The sequence below is a fragment of the Rhinatrema bivittatum genome, chromosome 5, assembly GCF_901001135.1.
Source record: "Rhinatrema bivittatum chromosome 5, aRhiBiv1.1, whole genome shotgun sequence".
Classification (NCBI taxonomy): domain Eukaryota; kingdom Metazoa; phylum Chordata; class Amphibia; order Gymnophiona; family Rhinatrematidae; genus Rhinatrema; species Rhinatrema bivittatum.
The window spans coordinates 346,004,580-346,019,837 of NC_042619.1; the positions used below are offsets into that span (position 1 = coordinate 346,004,580).

Below are 15,258 nucleotides of genomic sequence, written 5' to 3' on the forward strand. Positions count from 1 at the left end.
AAGATCAGGAGGGATTGTATGCTGGAGAGGTTTGATGGTTACATAGCTGTGGAAGGTGAGAGAAGGGATATCCCCCCCAGTTTGTCTCCAATCGAGACAAACTGGGGGGGATGTGAGGGAAGGGAGAAGGTGATAGCTGGGGTCAGGGGACTGAGAGTGAGGAGGGAATAGTGGAGGGTGAGATGGGATGACAAATAAAAAGGTGACGTATTAAGGTCATGGAGTAGAATCGATCATATGGGAAAATGAAAAGGGCTGAGGGGTGAGCTGGGAAAAGAAAGGGGATGAGGGGATGCAGTAGAGAACATAAGCTGGCATGGCATAGGTTGAAAGAGTTTCTATGCCGGAGAGGAGGGGTGGTTCATACTTTGGGGCAGGGGTAGGCAGAGCCAGTCTTGGAGTGCCACAAGCAGATCTGGTTTTCAGGACATCCACAATGAACATGCATGAGGTATATTGGCACCGTGCACACAAATATACCTCATGCATATTCATTTTGGATGTCCTGAAAACCAGACCTGGTTGTGGCTCTCCCGGAGAGACGTTGCCTACCCCTGCTCTGGAAGATGGAAGAAGGAATCGGCTGCCTAACAATTAGGGTGGTAGCTGAGTGATTGTAGAAAAGGGATAGCAATTCAGCTAATTCGTTAAGGTTTCTCTCTAGGCTCAAATGTATTAAAAAAAAACTAACAAGGGATGACATTGGTTAAATATTTGGGAAGACCCATCTTACCTTTTCAAAGGGCCAAACAAATTAGTGTAGTCTTGCCACAAGCACTGGTATTGTCTATAGCAGCGCTTCTCAACTGGTGTGTCGCACACCGGTTTCTGTATGCAGAAAACAACGCAAAAACAAAAACATTAGCTTTATGGTCATTTTATTCTGTATTTAGTGAGGGTCTGTCTGTGTTCTGCATGTGTGACCCAGCTAAGGGTCTTCTGCGAGCTTGTAGTTTCTGTGTAGGGATCTATAGCAGCTTGGCTTGTTCTGTTTTCCTAATACGAGGTTTGTTGGTGTTCAGGGCCTGGTGTAATTTCTGCAGTTCTGCCTATTCATCTGTAGAGTTGTTACTGTTTGAGCTCCATATTGCAGGTGTTACTTAGTGCACATTAGTTTGTGTGCATTATTGCAGATCCTGGAAGTCTGATAGGTGCTATAGTTTTGTTTTGCACAGAATGCAGAGTGGCCTTTTTGGGTTTCCATTCCCGTTTCTGTTTCCATATTTGTAATTTGTGGTCTTTCTGTACTTGGTGAAGGTCGATTCTATGTGTGTGACAGAGGTGAGGTATTTTACTAGCATGTAGGCATTTGTATCAATATTATTAGTTGTGTTTTCTCCATAGATCATGCATTGGTGGTAAATTACTGTTTTTTCATAAGGGGGTTTATTGTACCTGGTAGGAGAGAGTGTTTATGTTGCTGGTATTGAGATGTCACCAGAAATATCTTTTTTTGTATGGTAAATTGAACGGGGAACGCCCTAGTTTTGCTCTGCACCCATTGTTGCAGGTCGAGGGGGTTCCTGTGGAATGCAGAGTGCTTGTTTACATTTAGCTTGGTGATGGTCACATATTCAGTGTGTCACGCATGTGAGAACCATCTGTCAGGTGTGTCCCTGGTCTCTAGAGTGCAAAGTTTGGTTGGCTGCCCTGCTATTAATAGTACAGCACAGAGAGACAGGGGGCACCCATGAAATGGCCCTTTCCACTACTGCACATCTTAGAGGTGTCTCATATAGAAATGCTGGTAAGCACTCCATTAATTAAATCTCTTAAATATTCCACGACCTGCAGAGGTGAAGGAAAAGAAGCGCATTTTTCCTTACCCGACAGAGATGATGACAGGTTTCTGATGAATACATTATATAGCTACAATACTCACACAAGCTATGCTCCCTTGTAGGGCCCAGATAACCAGCCCAAGGATCCCTGCCTTCAACTGGTAATCTCTTCATCAGAGACGGCTGAGGGGGGATATGATTGAGGGCTATAAAATAATGAGTGGAGTGGAACGAGTAAACGTTAATCGGTGGTTTACTCTTTCAAAGAGTACAAAGACCAGGGGACACACAATGAAGTTACTAGGTGGCACATTTGAAACTAATAAAAGAAAATATTTTTTTTACTCAAGTTCTGGAATTCGTTGCCGGAGGATGTGGTGACTTGAACAAGGTTTGGACAAGTTCTTGGAAGAAAAGTCCACAAACCTTTATTAAGGTAGAGTTGGGGAAATCCACCGCTTATCCCTGGGATAAGCAGCATAGAATCTGACTACCCCCTGGGATCCTGCCAGGTACTTGTGGCCTGGTTTGGCCACTGTTGGAAACAGGATGCTGGGACTGATGGATCTTTGGTCTGACCCAGAATGGCAAATCTTATGTTCATAGTGTGTACAGCTTTGTTCACCACATACCAGATAAGATATAGCAAAACTAGAAAAGATACAGATAAAGGTGACAAAATGATTAAGGAGATTCATTCCTTTTGATAAATGGTTCAACAGAATAGGTCTATTTATTTAGATTTAGCTTATGCCTTTTCGTGAGTTACATTCAGGTACAGTAGGTACTTCCAAAATGTTTTACAAAATTTTTTTAAAGGAGCATTTGTTTACTGAGGCTTTTATCTCTTGCTCAAAAACAGGTGAACTGTCAAACTTACCAGCAGGAGCCTCCCCGCTATCTATCGTTAATATAAATGATTAAGGAGGCAACACTTTCTACTCATTATCCAATCAGTCATTTAATGAAATAAATATTAATCCCCTCTTCATGAACACAGCATCAGAAATTCTTATAACGTGCTTCTAAGATGTAGATCCACCGCCTCTCGCCGTGCAATGGGCCTCAAGCAGTATCAGTGGTGAGCACTCAAATGTAATGCATTTGCCAGTTCTGTCTTCTTGATCTCCCTCTCTATTGTCAAATATTCTTTATTCTATGAAAATTCTTAATGTCTAGTTAAAAATATTATTTATCTTTACCGACTAAGTTCCGGGGTCACTTCATTTTTTAACCATCTGTAATTATATCACCCGACATGCTCGCGTTTTGGCAAACTCCACCACCTGCATCAGGGGTTAACGCTCCTATCCCTTTACTGACCCTCACAGCATGGCAAGTGCCAGGATTGACATTTGAGTGCTCACCACTGATACCGCTTGAGGTCCATTGCATGGCGAGAGGCGGTGATCCTCCACCTGCACGTCTCCGCCTAATTTTATAAACCTGACACATAAACATGCAAGTACTGATGCTCAAATATCTTACATGCAGTAAAAAAAAAAAAAAAAAGGGGGTGAAATGGGGAGGGGTCATGGGCATTCCTGCGCAGGGTCAAGAGATATGCGCATGCGTAGCGAAGCCAATGCGGCGCACGTCCAGAGCAATTCTGCACTAATTTACTTCTGCTATAGATCAGATGTAAGTGAATACAAATATTTTTAGCCATATATGTAGTGCTTGAGGGATCTGGGTAAACTGGGAGGGAGGGCAGGCTAAAGAACCAGGGGAGTCTTGATAACCTAGACATAAACTGGTGAAACTGGTCATTTCCAGCACATGTGCACGTTATAAAATATCCTCACTTGTGCTTGTAAATGCAGACAAATCCCTGCTGTGCATACATACATACATGCGCTGTGCACACATACATGTGCTAGCCCTATTTTATAACGTGCGCATGCTTGCACACAGGATCCTGTGTATGTTGCCGCACCCATATACATGTATATATGGATATCCACATACTCGTTTTAAGTTACACTTAAATGTAACGTTTGGCCAGTTGCGGGGCTGTCCTGTGACCAGCCACGCTCACCCCATTCAGCTGCCAACCTAACCAAAGCCAAGTTTGCTCTCTTCGTTGGAAGAATGCTGTTGACCATCAAGCACCGCCGAGAGCAGTATGGAACGCCATCACATTGCTCCTCCCCCGAGCACCTCTAGGTGCATACATACCCAATGCTCTGACCCTTAAAGGAACCTTGGCGGGAAAAGCCCCATGGCACCCTCTGTTGACATCATCGACCCTCTGCCTACTTAAGGCTCTCTTGGACTGCCAGCAGATGCCTCAGCAACTTGTCAGCAATGTGTGTTGCTCTCGTGTCTTCATGTTGCCTTGTTTCTCTGCTTGTGTCCTGCCTTTGGCTTTGCCTTGTCTTTGTACTGTTTGTGCCTGTGCTTGTCTTGGTTATTCCCCGGTTCTTGTCTGTCATGATCATGAATCTCCTAGTCCGCCCTATCCTGCTTTGTCCTTGGTGACTTGTTTGACTTGGCCTGCTCTTCTAGCTATGACCTCTGCTTTGGACCATGACTATCCTCTTGATTACCACCTGCCTTAACCCTTGGTCTGGACCTGGACGATGACTCCACGCTGCCTACCTCGACCTTTGGATTGGACTCAGACTTCGTCTTCTTCTAAGCCCTGCCAGCCCCTGGAACTCAAAAGGCTCAACCTGCGGGGAACGGGGCTGGTACAGGTGAAGTTCCAGATCCTGTCCCAGCTAGAGCGTGTCTACCAGTATGGGTCTAGTAGGTTCGCTAACTAGGCTGCTTCAACCACACAACAGTCTAGGATTTCACATGTGTGACATTAAAATTGAGCTTTACCTGTATAAATACACTTTAGCCATGGAAGTGGGCTTTTGAAAATTGCTACAATATATGCCATTGAATTGTCCATAGGATATTCATGTGTAAATGCACTTGAAAAATTCCTACAATAATGTTACATTTAAATGTATAACTCTTTTTGAAATGACCTCCTATGAGTATAACTTGTGGCCCCATATTTGAACATATATGGTTGTGTGAAGATCTTCTAGAGTATTTTATAACCAGCATGTGTCAGGTGCTCACAGATTATAAAATGCATAGATGTGTACACTCCCAACATACGTGTATATGTTTCCTTATGCACAAATGTCTGCAATGCAGTGAAAGCACATACTTTTCTTACTTATTTCAAAAACATATGCACTAAGTCGGTATATTTTAAAACTTGTGCATAATTGAAATTGCCAGTTTGCCAAAACCTCCACCAATTTATCAGTCATCCTCCAGGTCATCAAGACCCTCCTAGTTCTTCATGCTGAGCTCCCCCCCAGTTCAACCAGACTTCCTACCCAACCAGCAGTAGACAATAAATGATTCTGATACAAATTGCCCAAGATAATTAGCAGGTGTAAAATTCAGTAAATAAGTTGCCAAATGGACGCGCATTCGGCTTGATTAAATTGCAACATACGCCCCAGAAATTGCTCCCACCCCAGAAAGCGCCTGTAGATCACCCTTTTTTTGCACATGAAAGTGAACGCGAGACCAAAAATACGTACATACGTTTGACATTTATAAAATAGCATATGTAAAAACCGCGCTGAAACTGAGAATGCTGTGAACTCAGGGATGAAGAGACCCGCCCCCACTGACGTCATCACACTCAGCGGCGAGCAGGTAAACGGCCATTTTCCACCAGGTGTCGCGCGCCGTGCGTCACGCGCCAAAGGGGTGCGCCAAAGGGGCACTCCCCTTTGTGCACCCCTTCGTGCAATCTTTTGTGCTACGCTTATTTTAATTCCCTTAAGTTTTTCCTTTGTTAATTAACCTTTTTCATAGTGTTTAGTAATCTCTTACTTATTAAATATGTTCAATGTATTTGACTTAGGAAACCTATTTTCCTGCATACTCTGTTTTTAATGTAAACCGATATGATTTGTATCTGATACAAGAATGTCGGTATATAAAAATCCAAAATAAATAAATAAATAAAATATGCCAATTTTACGCACATAACTCCTTTGAAAATTCACCCCCAAGTGACTTAGAACCAATTAAACAAGTCTATTTTTAAGCTTCATAGTTTGAAAGTCTTCTTTTAAGGAGAAGAAACTTTTAGTCTGCAGTCCACCAAAGGATATTGCCGTGTTCTAAAGCGTGTCTTCATTTTAAATTTGGAAGTTGCGGAGTATAAGTATTTTTAAATAAATACTGCTGTACTTTCATTTCACCAGGTGTCAGAAGGACAGGAGATTTGTGTAATTGAAGCTATGAAAATGCAGAACAGTATGAGTGCTGCTAAAACTGCCAAGGTATGCTTCTCTTTTATGTCACTTCCAACTGTGTGCAACTTGTCTAATTAGAATAAATATACAAAACTAGGAATTGACGAGAATGTGAAAACATAGCTAATAGTAATTGGACTTTAATGTTGAGCCAAATTAAGGTATGGCAGAATTTTTCTGACTGTTTTATTTTCTAAAAAATAAATTGTAAATCTGAGAAAGCATGGCCAGGACATCAGTGGTGGTCAAAGGGTAGATTCCTGCATTCCATGCTTGCTATGTAGCCAAAAAAACAGTGCTGTTGGCCAGAATGTTCTCATTTCCCTTGGTAACTCAAAATTTGTTTTCCGGAGTATCAAATCATTTTGTGCCTAATTCATTACTGAATGCAGATTCCATTGTTTTCTTGTTTCTATTTCCCCCCCATCTTCTTTTAATTTTAAGAGTTTGCTCTCTATGGGCCTGATTTTAAAAAGCATTTACACGCGTAAAACAGGGGTTTCTGAAAATTGCCTCGATAGTATGTAACATGGGTAAGGTGGGACCCATGGCAGTCTCCCCTCTCCCTCACCCCCACAAAATAACACACGACTCAAATTGGGAATTGCCAAGTCCGCAGTTTTTTCAAACAATCCATATCTGAGCCTTACATAATCAAACACGGGATCCTCCGTTCGAAATTATCCATAGCTGTAACACTACCACAATCTCAGTGACATACCGCTTCTCCCTCCCCTCCCCCAAGCTTTTCTACCCCCCTCGGCAGTCCCACTGCCGATTGAAGTTCCTGCCCGCAACATCCCAGCAGGAAGAACCAGCAACCTGTACAGTGACATCACTGTACTTAGCTGTCACGGGTAGCATCCCCTCCCCCAGATACACATGCCCCCCACCACGATCACCCTACAGGTCTGAATCTGATCCCTTTAACAATTGTCAGCTAGGCTCGGGTTCTCCACCACAAACAAGGACAATGCACACCCTTGTCCCCCCCCCCCCCCCCCCCCCCCCGCTGTGGCCTGGTTAACCCCACAAAAACAACATCTCAAACGCCTCCTGAAGCGCATTGTTAAAAAGGTCTATTCCAATATCTGACAGATGTATCCCATTCAACCGAAAAAAACCCAGAACACACATCCAATGCCCACTCATGCCATACCCAAAAGCCACCTTGCACCTCCACCCACGCACCAACTTGTCTTGACCTTTTTGACCCCATGCTTCCATAAAAATTGATCCTGAAATTTAAATCTGATTAATATGGTTGGCAATCCAGTTCATCAAGTAGCTGAAGTCTTTCCAGACAGCTGCCACAAACTCTTTATATGTCCATTCCCCCAAATCATTGCCTCCCAAGTGTACCACCAGGACTTCCAGGGCAGGACTCTTCAACTCTCTGATGACCAGCAAGAGCTGGTTCCATTGCATGCCTCGCCTCCTAAAGCAGCGTATTCGCCCTCTCTCCACTGCCTAACCCAAAAATCTCACCAGAAAGCCTCTGCAATGCCCTTTGATAAGCTCAATAAACAAATCAGTGGCCCACAACCCAGGCACACCCAACATCAAGGCCACCCACCTGCAATTCTGCAAGAAACAGAATATAACATGCATTAATAACTCCCCCCAGCACTTTACCTCCTCCTTTCATCAGGTGATGCCATCATATCTCCGAACTAACATAAGTGAAAGCCCAAGAATGTCGCCTCCCAGTCCTCCGAATCTGGCCCTCTCACAGTCCTGCCTCCACCGTGCTCGTAGCTGTGTTGATACAAAAAGAATGCATCTTATACCACTCCGCATTCCTTCCTGAGGTCGTAATTACTGAACTATGTACACTAGCGAACCGATTAATGCGTCAGAGAGTGATCTGCATGTATCAAGAAAAGGGCTCCAACCTAAGCCCACACCTGCAAAAATGTTTGCATGCAACAAACAGAGCACACCAAACAATTGTCATTCAGACCCAACATAATCATCTGCCCCCCATCCCTCTGGTCCATCTTGGATTGGTGAATATGGAGGTAAACCCGATCCTCCACTACCCACACATTCTCTCTCAACAAACCCATGCATCCCGAATGCCCCGCCAACTCAGCCACCAGCTTGCTCACCCTTATTGCCCCAAAAAAAGCAAAGACAAACACCACACAGAAAAGCAGCACCTCATATGAGGACCAACACACACATGCCAAACACCCAGCAATAACTAGCAACTCAGCATACTGAATCGGTCTCTTCATATCCCTTATTGGACCTTGCCCCTCTCCCATCCACCAAGCAAATGTCTGTTGCAAAAGTTCACCACCGGATTCCTACAACCCAAAATCTTTTGAAAAAAGGAAAAAACCTGCCAAATGCACCCATGTTGTGGCGGCCAAGGAGTAAGCCGCTAGCTTTGCCCACAAAACATACTGCATAATTTCCAAGTCTGGAACAGGACCCCCTCTCCACCCTTGGGTTCAGAAGAAACAGCATCTCTCCCCTTCTTGTAGAAACACCCATGTTGCTCGAGCCACCAGTGTCTTAATCATGTCCCACACTCCTGCCCTTCTGCTCCCATCTCGTCCGCATGCAGGGACAAGTGCCTGAAAATGTCCCACTTGGAATGAGAGGGGGGCATCAATAATTGAGTTCTCAACACCCGGAACATGCGTTGCCATTGCTTTCACATTCCAGTTAAGACATAATAAGAAAAACTCATGCAACAACCCCACACCCATTCATACTTGGCTGATTGCCAATTTATGACCTCAACTACTCCCCTATTATCGCACCGAAATAAAACCACCTTGTCCTTCATTCTGTGCCCCCACAATGCCAAAGCCACAACAATAGGAAATAATTTCAAAAAGATGATATTCTTGGTGAGATCTCTCTCCAACATAAGAACATAAGAACATAAGAAATTGCCATGCTGGGTCAGACCAAGGGTCCATCAAGCCCAGCATCCTGTTTCCAACAGAGGCCAAACTAGGCCACAAGAACCTGGCAATTACCCAAACACCTAGAAGATCCCATGCTACTGATGCAATTAATAGCAGTGACTATTCCCTAAGTAAACTTGATTAATAGCAGTTAATGGACTTCTCTTCCAAGAACTTATCCAAACCTTTTTTGAACCCAGCTACACTAACTGCACTAACCACATCCTCTGGCAACAAATTCCAGAGATTTATTGTGCGTTGAGTGAAAAAGAATTTTCTCCGATTAGTCTTAAATGTGCTACTTGCTAACTTCATGGAATGCCCCCTAGTCCTTCTATTATTCGAAAGTGTAAATAACCGAGTCACATCTACTCGTTCAAGACCTCTCATGATCTTAAAGACCTCTATGATATCCCCCCTCAGCCGTCTCTTCTCCAAGCTGAACAGCCCTAACCTCTTCAGCCTTTCCTCATAGGGGAGCTGTTCCATCCCCTTTATCATTTTGGTTGCCCTTCTCTGTACCTTCTCCATTGCAACTATATCTTTTTTGAGATACGGCGACCAGAATTGTACACAGTATTCAAGGTGTGGTCTCACCATGGAGCGATATAGAGGCATTATGACATTTTCCGTTTTATTAACCATTCCCTTCCTAATAATTCCTAACATTTTATTTGCTTTTTTGACTGCTGCAGCACACTGAGCTGACGATTTCAATGTATTATCTACTATGACGCCTAGATCTCTTTCTTGGGTGGTAGCTCCTAATATGGAACCTAACATCGTGTAACTACAGCTAGGGTTATTTTTCCCTATATGCAACACCTTGCACTTGTCCACATTAAATTTCATCTGCCATTTGGATGCCCAATCTTCCAGTCTTGCAAGGTCCTCCTGTAATGTATCACAGTCTGCTTGTGATTTAACTACTCTGAATAATTTTGTATCATCTGCAAATTTGATAACGTCACTCATCGTATTCCTTTCCAGATCATTGATATATATATTGAAAAGCACCAGTCCAAGTACAGATCCCTGAGGCACTCCACTGTTTACCCTTTTCCACTGAGAAAATTGACCATTTAGTCCTACTCTCTGTTTCCTGTCTTTTAACCAGTTTGTAATCCACGAAAGGACATCGCCTCCTATCCCATGACTTTTTAGTTTTCGTAGAAGCCTCTCATGAGGGACTTTGTCAAACGCCTTCTGAAAATCCAAATACACTACATCTACCGGTTCACCTTTATCCACATGTTTATTAACCCCTTCAAAAAAATGAAGCAGGTTTGTTAGGCAAGACTTCCCTTGGGTAAATCCATGTTGACTGTGTCCCATTAAATCATGTCTTTCTATATGCTCTACAATTTTGATCTTGAGGATAGTTTCCACTATTTTTCCCGGCACTGAAGTTAGGCTCACTGGTCTATAGTTACCCGGATCACCCCTGGAGCCTTTTTTAAATATTGGGGTTACATTGGCCACCCTCCAGTCTTCAGGTACAATGGATGATTTTAATGATAGGTTACAAAATTTAACTAATAGGTCAGAAATTAGGCTATCAACTCATATACCAAGCCCTTTTCCAAAAGACTGCAAAACTCACCACCCCTGCTGCATCTCAATATAGCTCAAGGTCTCTGCTAGTCACTTGCTCCTCCTGCATAATGCACTCCCCAATAAAGGATTTTAAGAAAGAATCCCACACACCCAATTAATCCCTGATCCTCTGTAACACCCGAATTAAATGATGCTCAAGTGGAGGCCGAAAACCACCATGGGACCACCCTCCCCATGGGACTAACCATACACATGAAATTTAGTGACCAAGTCAAGGACCACATGACTCATAAGGTCACCTTTTTGGCTGTACCCACTAAACGCACCAACATTCGGAGATTTTGCAACTTTTCCAATGGCAACCGGGACACCATGCTTCTGGAATCCAACTCTATCCCCTTTGCTCAGTCCCATGAGCAAAGGAAATCTCAAAACCCTGTGCTACCTCCAAAAACCCCCGCAACATGTCCTCACAAGCATTCTCAGCTGCCGGGCCCACAAACAAAAAAATCATCCAGGTAATGTAACATGCTATCAAGGCTCATAAACGGGAACATAACCCAATGCACGAATGTAATGAACTCCTCTAACTAAATGCAAGACACCGTACACCCTATAAACAAACAATGGTTCACAAAGAAGGGAATAGGGTAAACAATTCAATGTTACCCTGCACTACCCAAGAAAAGTAATCACCGCTCAGCACTTTATCACCTGATAACTATACTTTCCTTTATACATTATTCCTATTCACAAACTCTCATGCGCAAACAAGGGTGTGGAGCGAAATGTTGCCCACCACCATATTAATTGCAGCAGGGTGGACCTTACCCCCCCAGCCTTATACTTACATTTATGTGTGTAACTCCTTTAAAAATTAACTGCTTAAAAGGATAACTTTCTGAACTGCTAACGTGCTCCCATTTACGTTGTATATGGACGCACGCAAAGTTGTTACCGTATTCTATAACCTGTGTGACTATGATACCCGCAGGTTATAAAATACAAGTACACGTGCATGCACATATGCTCACACGTGTAAAAACTAGGGATGTGCACACATTTTTTTTTTTGTTGGTGTTTCGTTTTCGGGTCCGGGGTGGGCCATTTTGGTCCACTCCCCGAACCCGAAAACTTTTTTTGATTCTATTTCGGGAAAAACCCAAACTCCCCCCCCCCCCTTCAAATTATTTAACTATAATCCCCTACCCTCCTGCCCCCCCCCCCCCCCAAGACTTACCAAAAGTCCCTGGTGGTCCAGCAGGGGTCCCGGGAGCGATCTCCCCCTTTTTTTAAGATGGCACGGGCCATCCATTGCTCCTACCATGTGACAGGGGCCGACCAATGGCACCAGTAACTCCTGTCACCAGCGCATTTTGATTACTGGCAGCCGATGGCCCAAGAGGGGGAGTTCGCTCCTGGGATCTCCGCTGGACCACCAGGGACTTTCGGCAAGTCTTGGGGGGTCAGGATGGTGGGGGTTTGTAATTAATTAAATTTGAAGGGTTGGGGTGGGTTTGGGGTTTTGTTTTTTTTTAAATGTGCCCTTTCTCCTCCCCCCAAAAAACGATAGGAAAACCACACGAAATTTCATGAGTTTTCCTTTCGTTTTGTCAGCCCCGAAATGCTACGAAATAGGAAATATCATCTTTATTTCCTATTTCGTTGCAAACGAATGCACATCCCTAGTAAAAACCACAAGATACGCAAGTCTAGACTTATCCAGAAAAGTAGCGGCACTTATCCAGATAAGTTCTGATTTATACAGCTAAGTAGCAGTTTTTAGCCACATAAGTCTGAAAAGTTCTTTTTGTCCATCTAAGTAGTGCTTTTTGGACTTTTCTGGGTATGAAAAATTGCGGGATATGTCTAAAAAAAGTGCTACTTATCCAGCTAAGTTCAAATTTGTCCGTCTAAGTAGTGGCAAAGACGCTACTTAGCCAGATGTGTGCTCAAATGATGGACCCATGTATTTGCACTTTCAATTTTTTTTTTTAATTTTTTATTTTCACACACAGAGCAAGAGTATTTCTTACTACAAAACATAAAAATGATGTTACAAATGAGAAGTAATAATATCACAAAAAAGGGGATCAATAGGAAAAACTCAGAAAACATTACTCACTCATAAGCTGACAAGCTCATGAATGAATGCTTCTAAGCCATTTCTTATGTTTATGAAAATAAAAACATTTATGTATAAATCATGTGAGTTATGTATGATTCTTTACACCGCATCAGCAAGCCAGACAGCATATCTCCTACAATAAGTGAGATCGCTCGGTCTTCTCAATCATTTGCGGTGCTTTGCTGGGAAGAGATTTCTCAAAAATAGAAAACAATATTATCAAACCGAATTGTCCATTAAGTCAATGGGCTCACTGTGCAGATGTATTTCAACAAAGAATACCGTTCTTCTTTTAATATAATACCAAAAGAAATAACTATAGAACTTACATCACTTTTCTTAAAGGTAAATTTAGAAAGGTCCTGAAATATTGGTAGAAAAGCAAAGGTAAATGTCATTAGAAACAGGCTTAACACATGGGCCTGGACAAAGGACAATCTTTCCTACTAATACTACTGGACCTGTCGGCAGCCTTCGACACTGTCAACCATGCCACCCTCCTCAACCGCCTCTTGGACATTGGAATAACAGGCTCTGCTCACACATGGTTCAAAACATTCCTTTGAAACAGAGGTTACAAAGTTAAAATCAATAATAAAGAATCCCCTCGCTACAATTCCTCACAAGGAGTTCCTCAAGGCTCCTCACTATCCCCAACTCTATTCAACATATACCTTCTTCCTCTATGCCAGCTGTTAACTAACCTACAACTAACACATTTCTTATACGCTGACGACGTTCAAATTCTGATACCCATCAAAGAATCTATCACAAAAACCCTCAAATACTGGGAAAACTGCCTCCAAGAGATCAACGAACTCCTCGCAAACCTAAACCTGATTCTAAACTCGGCCAAAACGGAACTCCTTCTCATCACCCCCGAAAACAGCAACTCTCCCCACAAATTGCTCCAATTAACACCATTGTGACACAAGCTAGAGACCTAGGGGTAGTATTAGACAAACACTTGAATCTAAAAACTTTCATTAACAATACAACCAAGAACGGCTTCTACAAGCTGCAGGTAATCAAAAGAATGAAGCCACTCTTACATTTGCATGACTTCAGAACACTCCTACAACCTGTAATATTCTCCAAGATAGATTATTGCAACTCTATCTTGCCAGGTCTCCCATCCTCATCCATCAAACCACTTCAGATGCTCTAGAATGCGGCAGCCAGAATCCTGACAAATTTCAGAAGAAGAGACCATATCTCTCCCATTCTAATTAATCTACACTGGCTGCCAATACACTACAGAATCCTACACAAGTCCTTCACCATCATCCATAAATTCATCCACTCCCAAACCCCTCTCAACTTCCAAATCCCCCTCAGTCTACTTACATCATCCAGACCCATCAGAGAAGCCTACAAAGGATCCCTGATTGTTCCCCCAACTACCGTATTTTTCACTCCATAAGACGCACCTAGGATTCAGAGGGGGGAAAATTAAAAAAAAAAATTGTGCTAAACCGGCTCTGCGTCTGGGCGTCTTATGGAGCAAATTAGGGGAGTGCATAGCTTTTTTTTTCTCCCCATTTTGTTTTCGGGTCTGGGGAGGGCCATTTCGGTCCACTCCCCAGATCAGAAAACTTTTCTTTCTCTGGGAACCCCTCCCCCCCCCAAAAAAACCCCATCCCAACCCTTTAAATTAACAACCCCCACCCTCCTGACCCCCCCAAGACCTGCCGACTTAATTTACTACAACCCCCCACCCTCCTGACCCCCCAAGACCTGCCGACTTAATTTACTGCAACCCCCCACCCTCCTGACCCCCCCCCAAGACCTGCCAAACGTCCCTGGTGGTCTAGCGGGGGTCCGGGAACGATCTCCTGGGCGTGGGCCGTTGGCTGCCAGTAAACAAAATGGCGCCGACGAACCTTTGCCCTCACTATGTCACTGGGACCGACCGCTGTTATTGGTCGGTCTCAGTGACATAGTGAGGGCAAAGGGTCGTCGGCGCCATTTTGTTTACTGGCAGCCAACGGCCCACACCCAGGAGATCGCTCCCGGACCACTCCTGGACCCCCGCTGGACCACCAGGGACGTTTGGCAGGTCTTGGGGGGTCAGGAGGGTGGGGGGTTGCAGTAAATTAAGTCGGCAGGTCTTGGGGGGGTCAGGAGGGTGGGGGGAGGTTTGTTAGATTTTTGTTTGTTTTTTTTTATATTCGCTCCATAAGACGCACATACATTTTCCCCCCACTTTTGGGGGGAAAAAAGTGCGTCTTATGGAGCGAAAAATACGGTAAATCTACACTCCATATTACACTCAGAAACCGGGCCTTCTCCACAGCGGGCCCTGCTCTTTGGAATACCTTACCACCTGATCTTAGACTTGAACCTTGCTTATTGACATTCAGAAAAAGGCTTAAGACTTGGCTTTTTAAACAAGCCTTTCCCGAGTCTAATACCTAGGGGAGACCCTACCACAATCAAGCCGCTCCCGAGTCTGATATCCATTGAGAGACCTCTCTGCACAATGTAAATAATATCCACAAAGAGACATTACTGCACAATGTAAATAATCCACCTCTGTAAAGATTATATTATTCTTGTCTATTCTTGTCTCCTTCCTCCCCCAGTTT

The 15,258-nt window shown here is 43.6% G+C and overlaps 1 protein-coding gene across 3 annotated transcripts in view; it reads left to right on the forward strand.

The window, feature by feature from the left end:
* The window catches only part of PCCA (propionyl-CoA carboxylase subunit alpha), a 714,772-nt gene that overhangs the window by 691,318 nt on the left and 8,196 nt on the right, over nt 1–15,258 (forward strand). For all 3 annotated transcript variants that reach the window (XM_029604503.1, XM_029604502.1, XM_029604504.1), the window contains one exon: nt 6,011–6,088. In XM_029604503.1, coding sequence (XP_029460363.1) covers nt 6,011–6,088 — 78 coding nt within the window. The remainder of the gene's footprint in view (nt 1–6,010; nt 6,089–15,258) is intronic.